The sequence below is a fragment of the Stegostoma tigrinum genome, chromosome 31, assembly GCF_030684315.1.
Source record: "Stegostoma tigrinum isolate sSteTig4 chromosome 31, sSteTig4.hap1, whole genome shotgun sequence".
Taxonomy (NCBI): Eukaryota; Metazoa; Chordata; class Chondrichthyes; order Orectolobiformes; family Stegostomatidae; genus Stegostoma; species Stegostoma tigrinum.
Window position 1 is genome coordinate 13,825,557 of NC_081384.1, and position 15,069 is coordinate 13,840,625.

General features: G+C 40.6%; 1 protein-coding gene across 2 annotated transcripts in view; it reads right to left on the reverse strand.

The window, feature by feature from the left end:
- The window catches only part of kcnh4b (potassium voltage-gated channel, subfamily H (eag-related), member 4b), a 185,631-nt gene that overhangs the window by 63,761 nt on the left and 106,801 nt on the right, over nt 1-15,069 (reverse strand). For both annotated transcript variants that reach the window (XM_048560266.1, XM_048560268.1), the window contains exons 7-10: nt 10,598-10,805; nt 6,059-6,253; nt 4,878-5,077; nt 584-833 (exon numbers count right to left, since the gene is read on the reverse strand). In XM_048560266.1, the coding sequence (XP_048416223.1) occupies nt 584-833; nt 4,878-5,077; nt 6,059-6,253; nt 10,598-10,805 (853 nt within the window). The remainder of the gene's footprint in view (nt 1-583; nt 834-4,877; nt 5,078-6,058; nt 6,254-10,597; nt 10,806-15,069) is intronic.

Here is a 15,069-nt window from a genome sequence, read left to right on the forward strand (position 1 = left end):
ATATCTTATAATTCATTGCTGGTGTGTCCACTGCAGGAAAATTTGTGATTCAATGGCACTTCTGTTACCATTCACAGTTCCACCCTCAACATATGAAGACCCAGCTTGAAAAAGCAGTCAGCATGGGACAATAAAAACTGAAATATGATGGACCATCATTAAAATAATGAGTGAAGTTTAAATTCCTGCAGATTGTTTACAAGCATTGATGCAAGATGTTAAACATTGTACACCTGCCCAAAATGAGATAAGTTGGCACAAATTCCAGGTTGGTTTAAGTAGCAGTTTGCTGAAGTTGCTTAAAGCTGACACACTGAGAATTGCAAAACTGTTCTGTGTATTGAAGAACACCTATATTTAAGGAGCCAAAACTAGGTCAATGAAACTTCTTATATTCTATAACAGTATACATGACTCACTGCGCTGAAAGCTCAATAGGTTCTAGAATTCCAATATTAAACCCCTCTATTTCTCTCTTCTCCTTTAAAACCTACATTTTTGGTCATCCAATGACCACATTGCAAAATGCATAAAATAGAATGTGAAAAGCCAAAAACTCAGTGCAAATGCTGCCAGCTCTTACCAAGAATGGCCAGTACCATGTTGTCTTTGAGAACTTCCATTGAGCCTGAACATACGAAGTAGTTTGCCTGCAAGGCATCGCCCTGTCTGATGAGGTACTCTCCTGGGGCACAGAAAGATGTTTTGATGTGGAGAGACAGTGATCTCAGGCACCCACGACTGGCCGATATAAAGAGGGGTAACTGCAGAATTTCCTTGTTCAGGTGCATGGCAATGTCGGCACGTAGCTCATCTGGGAAATCTCGTAAAAGCTGCAGAACATGAAGTGAAAATTTGAATATCAATCTCAGCATGTGTTTTCATACAAAGGAGTTAAGATATAGTCCTTAGAGTTAAAGGGATCGAAGGGAATGGGATCGAAGGGAATGGGATCAAAGGGAATGGGGCAAAAGTGGGAACAGGGTACTAAGTGGTCAGCCATGATCATATCGAATGGTAGAACAGACTTGAAGGGTTGAATAGCCTACTCCTGCTTCTACTTTCTATGTACAGAACACAATGCACACTCTCAATAGTTTAAATTTAAGATACAGTTTGAAATTAGCAAGTCTTTTTTTGGTGCATCAATCATTTCTATTAAAGAAATCAGATGTCAATTTAGTGTAGAGCTGGAGGAACACAGCAGGTCGGGCAGCATCAGAGGACCAGGAAAGCTGACGTTTCGGGTTGGGACCCTTTTTCTGAAACGTCAGCTTTCCTGCTCCTCTGATGCTGCCTGGCCTGCTGTGTTCCTCCAGCTCCACACTGTGTTATCTCTGACTCCAGCATGAGCAGTCCTTACTATCTCCGAGATGTCAATGTAGAACAGTTTTAAGACAATAATTTGGCAGAATTTATAAGTGTCTAACATTGGGGCTTCCTCAGAATCCAGCACACTGGAGACAGAAATCTGACCCTCCAATCCTGACAAAATCTAATCAGAGATAATGGGCACTGCAGATGCTGGAGAATCCAAGATAACAAAGTGTGGAGCTGGATGAACACAGCAGGTCAAGCAGCATCATAGGAGCACAAAAGCTGACGTTTCGGGCCTAGACCGGTCTCAGCTTTTGTGCTCCTAAGATGCTGCTTGGCCTGCTGTGTTCAAAATCTAATCAGTTTGATTGCAGACTGACTCCGTTACAGACAGTGCTAGTGGGAGTGCAGTGGTAGCTGTAGGCATTGCAAACACGATCAGATCAGTATTAACAGGTGACAAAGGGCAGGACAGAGGTTGCAAACTGGAGGCTGTGTTGGAGGTGGACATTAGCACAGGTGGGTGGTTTTGAGGATCTTCCAATGCTATGTCCCTCTTTCTGTGCCTAACAATGACAGATACTTTCCCCTCTGCAGGAGCACTCAAACAAACTGGGTTTGTGCTCATGCTTCCTGTGCAGCATCTCGTCTGAATGCTACTTGTTGTATACAATACCAGTGGTATGTGTGTGTGTGTGTGTGTGTATTGGGGTAGGGGAGGGAGGTGAGATCATTAATTGACCACTTAAAGGTCTCATTTGACAACAAGGTAGGAGGCACTCTATTTGGCTTCCCCCCAAGGTTTTAATGTAGACAGAGGTGGGAAGGTTAGGGTGGTCCCAGCCTGGCACACTTCTGTGCAATCATTTTCCCTCCTACTCCCAAACTTGCCTGTCCCTTAAGGTCATTCATTTACATTCATTATCTTTTATTCTTTAGCAAGCTCAGAGATATTATATATAGCTCTTGAGAAGAATAACCAAAGAACACACACAGATTGTGCAATGTTGTGTCCAGTTTATGTTGCCAACCTGTTACATCACTGAGTAATGTAATTCAAGTTATGTTTATAATTCCTGCTTCCTCAGTCACACAACTTTGGAGAGGCATCAAATCTACATGCTACCGCAGAGAGGCTGGTTCAGGATTTTCATTAGTGCAATGGAAGGAGCAAGTTAAACTGCATGACCTATTGGATAGAGCTGATGCATGGCCTTAAGCCTTTATTCAATGATTATATCACTATATCAAAAAATAACTAACTTGATTAGCCAGTTTTCAATTAGAGTTAATCATGACAAGAGAAAGAGATGCAAGTTTCTTTAACATAAGCTCAGTTTGATGGACTTTTACAATTCATGTCTCTATGTTACAACAGCAACACAGTTAGCCAGGCCTGTAGTCCACTATTGATGCATCAATTTACATCAACATTTATTCACTGTAATTCTTAATCCAGTCTAGAAGAAGGTTTTCTTTTCTTGAGAAACTAATCAATTTCTCAGAACAAGTGAATGCACAACTAACCTTCACTGAGTTCTTTCAATACTTAGAAGACCCTCCAATATCTTATATTCAATCTCACTCTCCAAAATTGCAAAGAGAAAGTGAGGTGTACTGGGACAGTAGTTGGCCCTGGCCTAAATTCAAGTGTTAATGTGGAAGGTAGTGTTAGTCTAAGATCCGGGTTTAGTGCAGTAGATATTATTCATCACCAGATTTAGCTGGACCATGTTAAGTGCTAATATCTCCAAAAATATCCTGAAGGTCAAAGATCTCTTTTCTAGTTTCCATGGGTGCAATTTTTTTCCCTTCCAGGAGGAGGTGAGGGATAGAATGAGAAAGAGAAATCATGCGGTGAGTTGGTCCTGTTTGGAAACACACTTCATTCTCACCACCTCAACAATGAAGTGATGTGTAAGAAGGTCCATTGGTGACTTTCTAGGCTTTCTGTTAATTAATGGTCATCTATGGCCTTATCTCACTCCCTCCCTGGTAACCTGCTTCCTTGGTGAGTGAGATAGGTGGCTGGTTTTCTGACTGAGAACCTACAGTGACTGTCTGCTGAGTTGGGACACAGCAGGAAGACTCCAATAGCTTTAGGCTGGAGCAATCAGCATCATAGCTAAGGGCAAAGCAGATGGTGTCTGAAAGCCAGCTCCTGCTTTTGTCTCAGACCCTCTTTTTCCAAGTGAACCACAGCCTGCAAGGAGAAGACGTTCCAGGAGTTCACTTTCTCACTACTGGATCCCACAAGAGGCATGCTTTGAGGGGCAGACTTTAGGATCCAGAAGCTACCAACCTCTCATTGGCCTCTGTTTCGAGGCCTGTGAAATGGCGAGATATTCACTCTCGCTTGCCAGTCAGCTTTTTATGTTTTCCCCATATTTTAAAAACATTTGGGAACATTCTCCCCACTGTGTGTAACAGGGTTTTATTCCCAACACTTTACATTGCTTACTTAAAATGACCACTTTGGTAGGAACAACAGAAATGAAGACTATTTTGTAAATGACGGGGTGTGTTGAGAAGTGATTGGGAATTATTGATAACCAAGGGACCTGAGTGTCCATTGTTTGTAAATAACTGAAAGCTAACATGCAGATGCAGGAAGTAATTAGGAAGGCAAATAGCATGTTGCCCTTTATTACAAGAAGATTGGAATACAGGAGAATAGACATTTTGCTGCAGTTGTGTAGAGTCTTGGAGACACCACAGCCTGGAATGCCTCCAAGACTCTACACAACTGCAGCAAGATGCCTGTTCTCCTGTATTCCAATCCTCTTGTAATAAAGGCCAACATGCTATTTGCCTTCCTAATTACTTCCTGCATCTGCAGGTTAGCTTTCAGTTATTCACAAACATGGACACTCAGGTCCCTTGGACATCAATAAAACCAGTTCTGGTTTCCTCAACTAAGAAAACTTACACCTGCTAGAGAGGGAGTCCAGTGAATGTTTAGCACACTTATTCCTGGGATGACAGGATGTTTCTGTGAGGAGGAATTTTGGACATTAGCCCTATGTTCTCCAGAATTTAGAAGAGTGAATGATGATATCACTGAAGCAAACAGAATTCTTATTAGGCTCAGCATGGTAGTCACAGAAAAATTGTTTCCATTGGCTGGGGAACTGAGATAAAGAGGAATTAAGGCTGGTTAAGCTTTGGAATTCCCAATCCCAAAGAGCTGTGGAGGATGAATTGATGAGTTTATTCAAAATGGAGATCAATAGATTTCCACATATTAGAAATGACAAGGGGTTTAGGGGCAGTGCAGGAAATAGTATTGTGATAAATTAGCTATGACTGATTAAATGGCAAAGAAATAGCCTAATTCTGCTTGTTTCCATGCATTCCTGTGCTTCTAGCTCTCACTGCCAAATTTTTCTACGGCTTATTTATGTTTTTCTAAATCCACTCCTGGGTTTAAGCAATCAAGTGCAGTGAGCATTGAAATTAAACACAGAACAACTGAACACCAGACTTGGCAAACGGACCTTTGGCTATGTTAAAGGTTCAACACTCAACAAATGTAAGAGCAGAATTACAGAACATTTTACCTCATTGGCATCAATCCCATTATTCACTGACCATGTTGTCTGGAAATACTCCAGCATTCTCTGTTTGAGCTGTCGAGGAAGGTGGTGAACTCGAATAAAGTCTTTCAGGTCCTTCATTCGTGTGTGATACAGTGAGCGCCTTGAGTACATGCGCTGGATGATGGCAGTAACATTCCCAAAAACAACAGCATGCATTAGAGCTAGAAAGAAAAATGGAATAGACAAAGCTGTGAAAGGAAGTTAAATTCTGATTTATAATGGAGAGAACAAAAACCAACTCATCATTACTTGACAGCTCTTTTCCCCAACATTTTCACAAGACTACTTTGCTGGTTTAACAGCTGACGAACTTAACTGATATGATAGATATGATTACTATGTCAGCCTATGTTTTAACATTCATTTCAGTCAGAAAGTACAGAGGTTTCTGTGGGCAGTTGATGGTTTTAGCCCACCTTGAATAATAAAATCAATTATTCATTGTCTTACCCTCGCGGCAAAATGTCCACAATAACAACTTGCAATAACATAGTTCCTGTACCATAGTAAAATGTCGCGAGCTGCTTCATAGGAATGTAACCAAACAGAACATATATTGACCCAAAGGAGATAATAAGAGCTGTGAATAACAGCTTGGTGAAAGAGTGATCAATCGGGTGTTGACTCACAGCACACCTTCACAAAGCAGCAAGGCCAGTTCTTTTTGGGGGCAGGGACCACACTAAGTGTTAAATGAATAGATTAGCAATGGCTCCAGCAACTTCAGTCCTTGCTATCCCTAAGCAATGAATACATCTGACCACGTAGTTTCCTATGCAGTTCCTGATTACTTGCTTAGCTCAGAGAGCAGTTTCTGAGAGATAATGGGAACCGCAGGTGCTGGAGAATCCAAGATAACAAAATGTGGAGCTGGATGAACACAGCAGGCCAAGCAGCATCTGAGAGATTTATCTTTTCCATCCCATCCACATCTTTCCATTGTCACTGTATTTTTCCCTCTCCCAGGAGATCGTACAGCTGTGGACATGGGGCCTGGTGAAAGTAGAGTGTCATCGTTATCTTGTCAGGGTACTTTCTGTTAAATATGTGAAACTGGTTTGAAGGACTGTAAGGTTTTGTCCTGCTTATTACTTTCATATGTTTGCGTTGAAGAAAAGTGTGGCTGGAGCGAAGTTACTTACCTCCTATGAGCATTGTGCAGATTGAAAATATCTTCTCTGCATCTGTATTTGCTGAAACATTTCCAAAGCCGACGCTGGTTAAACTGCTCAGGGTGAAGTAGAGGGCAGCAATGTAGGCACTTCTGACAGACGGGCCACCAATTGAGTTGTTTGTGTATGGCATCTCTAACCGTTTTCCAAGCTCATTTAACCAGCCTGGTGAAAGGATAATTAGCAGTTCAAAAAGTAACAAATATATTAAATCTCATATGGGCAAGACAAGCATACAAGTCTGCATTTAGACTTCCGAAAAAAAAAACTTGATACACAGGCATTCAGTAGATCATCACACCTGAAGAAGGAAGCAAGATATCAGGGGCTGACAATAGCTTTGGACCGGTTCTTGCAGAATGAAAGATACTTAAAAGACAGAATGTAACTATGCTGGAGACTATTAGTAATTTTTTAAAGTTAATTACGAAAAATACTTTTTTTTAGAGTGGCCTACTGAAATAGTGTTTAGCCAATGTTGCTTTTAATTTATTTGTTACAATAAAAGCCTTCAAACTTGAAATCTTCTCACGTGATCTTCCTAATCCATCAGTGGAAATTTGAATAAATTTCTACAAGTTATTGCTCTCCATAGGAATCATAACACATCTTACAAATAAAACTGAGAAGCCTGACTTACGGAGTATCAAAAGCAAAAGAAGTGAAAATCCCCATAGGCTATTTTCTCATTGGAGAGAAACAACTGGTGTTAAGATGAATTTGAGGATCACAACACCTCAGGCATGGGTAAGCTTGATAGGGGAGACTTTAATGGTGATCTCAACAAGGATCTGAATTACAAAGTATCTGGCTGAACTAACCAACTCCACTAAGGTCAATTACTAAGGCCAGCATATAGCTGGGAAGGATTTCAAAATATGTTGGAATACAACTGATGCAATTAATATGTATAGAGTTAAGAATTAGGAAAGGATGCAAAACTTTGGTGGGAATAAATTACACATTTACATTATAAGAACTTAAAAGTGGGTAGATGCATATACAGATTAGGAACATGTCTATGAGCAAAAGAAACATAAGTAAACATATCCGCTACTTTAAAGAAAGAACAGTTTGGATCGTATTTCAAGGATTTATATTTCTTGCTTTGACTGCCTGTTGCAAAATGAGTCAAAAATGACCAAATTGGCTTTCCAAAGTGTGTGTGTGCTTTATTGTTTGTAAAGAGTTTAGACACTTAGAGTCATACAACACAGAAGCAGATCCTTCGGTCCAGGTCAAAGAGACATCCCAATCTGACATGGTCCCATTTGCCAGCATTTGGCTTAAATCCCTCTAAACCCTTCCTATTCATATACCAATCCAGATGCATTTTAATTTTTGTAATTGTACCAGCCTCCACTTCCTCTGGCAGCTCATTCCATATATACACCACCTTCTGCATGAAAAAGTTAACCCTCAGGTTCTTTTTAAATCTTTCCACTCTCAACATCAACCAATCTCCCCTAGTTTTGAATTTCCCATTCTAGGTAAAAGACCTTGGCTATTCTCCCTACCCATGCCCTTTCATGATGTATAAACCTCAGTAAGATCACCCCTCTGCCTCTGACTTTCCAGGGAAAAATGTCCCAGCTTATTCAGCCTTCCCTTATAACTCAAACCCTTCAGTCCCAGCGACATCCTTATAAATCTTTTCTGCACCCTCTCAAGTTTAACATCCTGCCTCCAGAAGGGTGACCATAATTGTATGCAGTATTCTAAAAGTGGCCTCACCAATATAGTGTATGGCCACAATATGACATCTCAACTCTGAAACCCAATGTCCTGACCAATGATGGCAAGCATGCCAAATGCCTTCTTCACCATCCTGCCTACCTGTGACTCCACTTTCAAGGAACTGCACAGCTGCACCCTTAGGATTCTTTGTTTGACTACACTCCCCAGGACCCTACCATTAACTGCATAAGTCCTGCCCTGGTTTGCAGTTTATGTTATAATTCAGATAGTTCCCTGCTGCTTTTGGCTGCATCTGTGTAACTGTACTACTCATTAATAAATTAATCTATTATTTTTAGTCTGAATCTTTTAGTCTAACAGTGAGAAACTGGAGGCATCAGGATTTTAACATCTTGAGGACTGTGGGTAAAACTTGGTGGCAAGTACTGCAAAGAAAGCAGTGGACTAGTGAATCTTGGAGATGGTGAATGATGGTATAAGCTAGATATGACATCTGGATTACAATGAAAGTGGCCTAGAGCCAATCTGTAATACATTAAATTTGCAGTATCTGCTGCATACCTTTGTGCAGCTCCATTCTTTGACACAGAAATCATAGAAACCTGAAATATCTGTTATTTAAAATTGTGAATTGATGCAAAAAAACAAATTAATATCCCTTAGGGAGGAATGCTACAACAATGAAATAGATCAATCAGCCCCTCAAGTCTGTTCTGCCAGTCAATAAGATCTGTTTCATATTTCTTTCCATTCCTGATAACTTTTGCTTCCCTTGCCTAATAAGAATAAGGGCAACACATGCCCTAACCCCCCAGTACCTGTCCACCAGGTACAAGGATCAAGTTATGAGTGTAATGGAACAGCCTGAATGAGTGCTAGTCCAACAACACTCAAGGAACTCAACATCAACAGGGACAAGACAACTTGTTTGATTGGAAATAACAACAGAAATTGTTGGAGAATCTCAAGGAGTCTGGCAGCATCTGTGGAGAGAAAGCAGAGTCAACATTTCAGGTCCAGTGACCTTTCTTCAGAACTGGTGACTGGTACCTCAGCCACCAGTGAAAACGTTAACTTTGTCCATTGGTCAGATTGATTTGTCTGGATGAATTTACTCAGTTAACGAAGGCAGTTGATAGTTCTTGCTATAACTCCATGCAAACCATAGTCAAACCAATCAGCACCGTCTTCTCATGCTATATCATTTGTTGTTCCCTTTCTAAAGTTGTTTCCTTTGTTTTTTAGTTCTGAAAAGTTCAAGTTGAAAAGCTTTGACTCTCTTTTTAGCATTGTCTAACTTGTGCAGTACCCACCGATAGGATCAAGAATTCCAAACATCCACTATCTTCTGAGTGAAAGAAACCTTCTCTTCAACTAAGTGCTATACAGTTGACCTACTTATCCTAAGATAGCAATTCCTGGTTCCAGATATTCCAGCTGAGGCTTACTGGCTTTGGAAAGGTGATGTTTGACTTCTGGAGGGTGACTGATTAAAACAATGAACAAGTATACCTTAAGACACTTAGGAACAGCCCAACAAATGATCTTTGGTGTTTTCAATGAACACAAAAAATATTTCTTGAAAAAGACAATGTTGGCTACAATTAATTGGCTACATTTAGTGTGAAAATTTGTCATCCATTAACAGTTACTCTCTTAAAAATTGAGTGTTCTTTACATATAACTGCACATGGGCTGTGCCTATTTATCTGTTGGGAGAAGATTATCTATTCCAAAAGCATGCACAAATATAGGATACTCAGAAAATTGAACAGTGAGAGTTATTGTGTGTAGCTTGCTCCAGTATCTCGGAACCAGAATGCCAACATTTTCTGTTGAGTTGCTACAGCTGAGCAAATACATTTCACTTTTTGGATTCAATTTAATGAAATTTTAAGAGTGTTAGAGGTGATGTGATGCTTTTCACAATACGGCATAAAATGTCAATTGACAATCGTTGTCAGAAGAAACACTTTGGCTTGATTTATTGCTTCTGTCTTTTATGCCCAATAAATTTTTATTTCTCTAATTTGAAATTTGAGTGCTGCAGGAGATAGACCTTAGCTAACAGACTTGGCAATATTATGCTATGTCTTTGAGTAGGTTCAATATGACAGTTGGATCATCACCATTCTACTGCTTTCCCAGAATCATAATATTAACCCTTGGCAATACAACAAAACCCACCAAGATAAATAATTGAAAAAAAATGGCACAGAGTGCCGTTGTGTTGACTCAGTGGCACTTTGGTAATAAATAAGAATGTCATATGGGCCTAGATTTTCCAATTGCTATAATTGCAATCTGTTCAATATAAATATGTTGTTACCAATGTTGAGTTAACACCAATATGGGAATCTGGGCTTTAGCACTAACAGTGCAAAGGCAGATGCCACATGAACAAAATGTCTGTGTCACAGTTTTCTTCTAAGTAAAGGCAGCCAATTTTATTGCCAATTGGCTCTTGATAAAAACCTTTAATTGACCTCAGGAAGATACAGCAACTGTTGGTACTGAAGATTACATGCAGCTTCATTTTAGCATCATTTTGTCCAACACAGCGTAGCGCTCATGGATTTCGAAATGAAACAGTATCCTCAGATCTGAAATATCCATCAAAATCAATTATCTATTATTATCTAAGCTTCCTGCAATCGACTAAATTGGAGCCAATATTCAAGACATTTTCAAACAAAAATGCGTCCAGAGTGTTTCTGAATGTGGGTGATCCTCATCTGCCAGTGTACAAATACTTGGACTGGTTAAATTCCAAGATATACAGATGTAAGTAGAATATTTGTCTAATCTTACCAATGTCCCATGTGTGTGGATCATTCATTTCCATCTCCTTCCTGCCAATCACATACCAAATGCAGGCCATCCAGTGAGCAAGCAGTGCAAACATTGACATTAGAAGTGTGAGGACCATAGCACTGTACTGGGAGTATCGATCCAGCTTTTGTAATAAACGTAGCAACCGCAACAGACGCACGGTCTTCAACAAATGAACCAGGGAGGTCTGGAAAAAAACGTTAGAACAATTACTATCATGTTGTTTTTCTGATGTCATTGAATTGTTTTTTGTTGGTGAGGGCAAGATTTAAGCTGGCACAAAATGAACTACCAATAACTAAAACGCCTAAGAGTGTGTCCCTGACGCATACATCAAAACAGAACAATTGGGATGGGCGAAGATTTCCTTCGTGCATGATTCTTAACAAAGTCATACGGTGGTTTTAATGAAGAAGTCCTTTTGTGCTCTGTCAAAAATATTAATCATCTTTCTAGTGCAACAATTAGCAAATAAGCCAATATCTTGGCTACAGCCAACCACTTTTTTTCCAATCATAACCATAGGTCAGCCTGTTCTATTGCCATTGTGTATCTGAAACTACTGTTCTGGATTTATTATAGACTGGTTCTCTATAAAGAGGGTTACAATTTTGTTAAAAGTGTCACATACAGGACATCTTTCTTTAGAATTTGAACAGAATGCAGCCTGAGTCACAAATGCCACAGGTATTCATTGATGACAGGGAACATCACAGAGTTACTTATATTTTTATTTTTCCATTAACTGTTCTGTTTTCAAACTTAAGTAGGCAACGAGGATCTAAGGGTATAATTAGTGAAAAGCAAATTAAAAGTGTAATTGGGAGGAATGTTGTTAAGACAAGATAGTGAAGCCAAAAGCATTCAAAATTTTATGGAAGAATGATTAAGAAGATTAATTTACTTTTAGGAATTGGATTTTTGAATCCAATAGGAGTTGGACTTCTTGTGTTACAATATACTTCCTTTTTATAAATCTGCTTGCCCCAAAACTCACTTAATCCAAGGTGTCCAGTTAGCACCTTGACCTCAGGAAGTTGACCATATTCCTATTCGTTACAGACTGCAAGAACACGAGTGAATTTGTTTATCTAAGAAATCAAGGCAACATTGATTCTGTGACATGGTGGAAATAGGGTATAACACGTTGCTACACATCATTCCATGCCATCAGAACATCAATAATAATTATCTCTGCCAGTCAAAGTAGTGGGAGGGACCACCTTGTAAAGATTGTTTGCAGACAATCTCAAAACTACTTACAAGGTTTCAACAAAACAAGAAATACAGGTAGGGTATTGGGAGAACTGATTAGTTTTTGACAAAGTTGAGGATTCTAATCTCATTCATGGAATATTTTTTAATGATGTGGATTATTTAATTTAGATTGGTTGGTTGTCTAAGTTGTCTAAATTTCTCACAGCTACCAAAATGTGAGCAGAACTTTCTGAACAGGGTGTTGGGAATAAATTAGCCTGAAGTCTTCTCAATGAGATGGACGCTCTTAAGTAAAAAATTTTTTTTGGCCTCATACTTACATAACATTATTCAGACAGGGAAAAACACCAAGGGAAAGTGTGAATAATAATAACGTTGAGTCAGCACAAAATCTTGCATGTATTGTCCTCAACTGAGTTTCACCTTTACTTGTTCCCATTGTGATTTTTTTTAAGAGAAACATGTACATGTGCAATTTTTCATGCTCAATTTTCACATACTAATCTTGCTGAGGTACTGTATCTCGAAAGAGCCAACTATCTAGTACTTCAATCATGTTTAACATTCATGTGCAGCCCAGGCATTGAAGGTTAGTGGACTCAACTGTGGAAGATATCAATTTAAGCTTGTTCTTGCCATTGTCTAAATGTATGTGAAATATTTTTGAACCTTGCTAGCTTTCCCTGTCTCTGACTCTTGGGTTATTGTCCAAAAGCCTGCCTGATCTGATACCAGCCAATTCAGCAGAAATGATTGCAGTGCGATAACTACATGCAGCTTTAGCTCCCAGATCATAACAAAACCAGTCAATTGATTCAATGTTGTGGGAGATTTGAGAGTTAAAACAATTTTTCTCCAATTTGCAATTTTTGCATCATGTCTATTTGAGTTGCATAGCCTTTCCTCAGAACTGAAATTTATCGATTTAATGTGCTATCAAGACAGATCCAATCATTGTAGAATTACTTTACGCTTCTACAGATGGAACTCAAATCAGGTATTATTGCCAACATTTATGAAATAGTTTTCCTAAAATGTAAACAAAACGTATAATTTATTTCTCCTCACAAACACGATAGAAAATCAATGGTACAAACTGCAAAGCCCTAACATTTTATAATGTAAATTTTGCCAGTACACGAATAACTGAATGCAACAAGGAATAGTATCTTTGCAAAATGCATTCGTGAAAATTAATGGTATTAACTTATTTTTCTGCATTTATAAAAGTGGCACAACCATAATCTATGTTAATATATTGGGAAGTTCTGTCTGGTAATATAGTAGAAGTCCGTGTGGGCAGATATGTCAAATTATTCAATAATCACTTAGGGCAAGTTGTGTCAACCAATTTGTGTTCTGTGTCCAACTTTCATGTAAAATGTCAGTGAAGAATGAAGTCTCAGTAATCAGGCACAGCCAATCTGAGGCTTTTATTCTCAACAATAGATAAGAACCAGTAAAACAATGTCCACTCACACAAGATAACAAAGTTCTGTAGCTGGATGAACACAGCAGGCCAAGCAGCATCTCAGGAGCACAAAAGCTGACGTTTCGGGCCTAGACCCTTCATCAGAGAGGGGGATGGGGAGAGGGAACTGGAATAAATAGGGAGAGAGGGGGAGGCGGACCGAAGATGGAGAGAAAAGAAGATAGGTGGAGAGGAGAGTATAGGTGGGGAGGTAGGGAGGGGATAGGTCAGTCCAGGGAAGACGGACAGGTCAAGGAGGCGGGATGTGGTAGTAGGTAGGGAATGGAGGTGTGGCTTGAGGTGGGAGGAAGGGATGGGTGAGATGAAGAACAGGTTAGGGAAGCGGAGACAGGCTGGGCTGGTTTTGGGATGCAGTGGGGGGAGGGGAGATTTTGAAGCTTGTGAAGTCCACATTGATACCATTGGGCTGCAGGGTTCCCAAGTGGAACATGAGTTGCTGTTCCTGTGACCTTCGGGCGGCATCATTGTGGCACTGCAGGAGGCCTGTGATGGACATGTCGTCTGAGGAATGGGAGGGGGAGTTAAAATGGTTCGCGACTGGGAGGTGCAGTTGTTTATTGCGAACCAAGTGGAGGTGTTCTGCAAAGCGGTCCCCAAGCCTCCGCTTGGTTTCCCCAATGTAGAGGAAGCCACACCGGGTACAATGGATACAAGAAACCACATTGGCAGATGTGCAGGTGAACAACTTTTTAATATGGAAAGTCATCCTGCGGCCTGGGATGGGGGTGAGGGAGGAGGTGTGAGGGCAAGTGTAGCACTTCTTGCGGTTGCAGGGGAAGGTGCCAGGTGTGGTGGGGTTGGAGGGGAGTGTGGAGTGGAGAAGGGAGTCACGGAGAGAGTGGTCTCTCCAGAAGGCAGACAAGCGTGGGGATGGAAAAATGGCTTGGGTGGTGGGATCAGATTGTAGATGGCAGAAGTGTCGGAGGATGATGCTTGTATCCGGAGGTTGGTGGGGTGGTACGTAAGAATGAGGAGGATCCTCTTGGGGTGGTTGTGGTGAGGGCAGGGTGTGAGGGATGTGTTTGCGGAAATGCAGGAGACGCGGTCAAGGGCGTTCTCGACCACTGTGGGGGGAAAGTTGCGGTCCTTGAAGAACGTGGACATCTGGGATGTGCGGGAGTGGAATGCCTCATCCTGGGAGCAGATGCAGCGGAGGTGGAGGAATTGGGAATAGATGGAGACTGAGAGGTCCAGGAAGGTGAGGGATGTGTTGGAGATGGCCCAGGTGAACTTGAGGTTGGGGTGGAAGGTGTTGGTGAAGTGGATGAACTGTTCAAGCTCCTCTCGGGAGCAAGAGGTGGTGCCGATGCAGTCATCAATGTAACGGAAGAATAGATGAGGTTTAGGGCCAGTGTAGGTTTCTACAGCCCTCCATAGTTGTCTTTTAGGGCCTGAAAATTAACTCTGGAATTCTGTAAATTAGTTCACAAGGCCACTTAAACCTAATCTGCCTCAGTGCCACGTGTTCCCTACACCTCACTGTCTGTGCAGAGTGGAGAAAATTCAAAGTAATTCCGTTCCGAGAAAGGATCACTAGAGCTGAAATGTTAACTCTGATTTTTCCTTCACGGATGCTGCCAGACCTGCTGAGCTTTCCTGGCAACTTTGTTTTTGTTTCTGATTTACAGCATCTGCAGCTTTTTCAGTTTTCAAACTAATTCACTTTATTTCTTGAAAAACTCAACAGGTCTGGCTCTTCTTAAGAAGAGTTCAAAAGAAGTGTCACTGGACCTGAAACTTT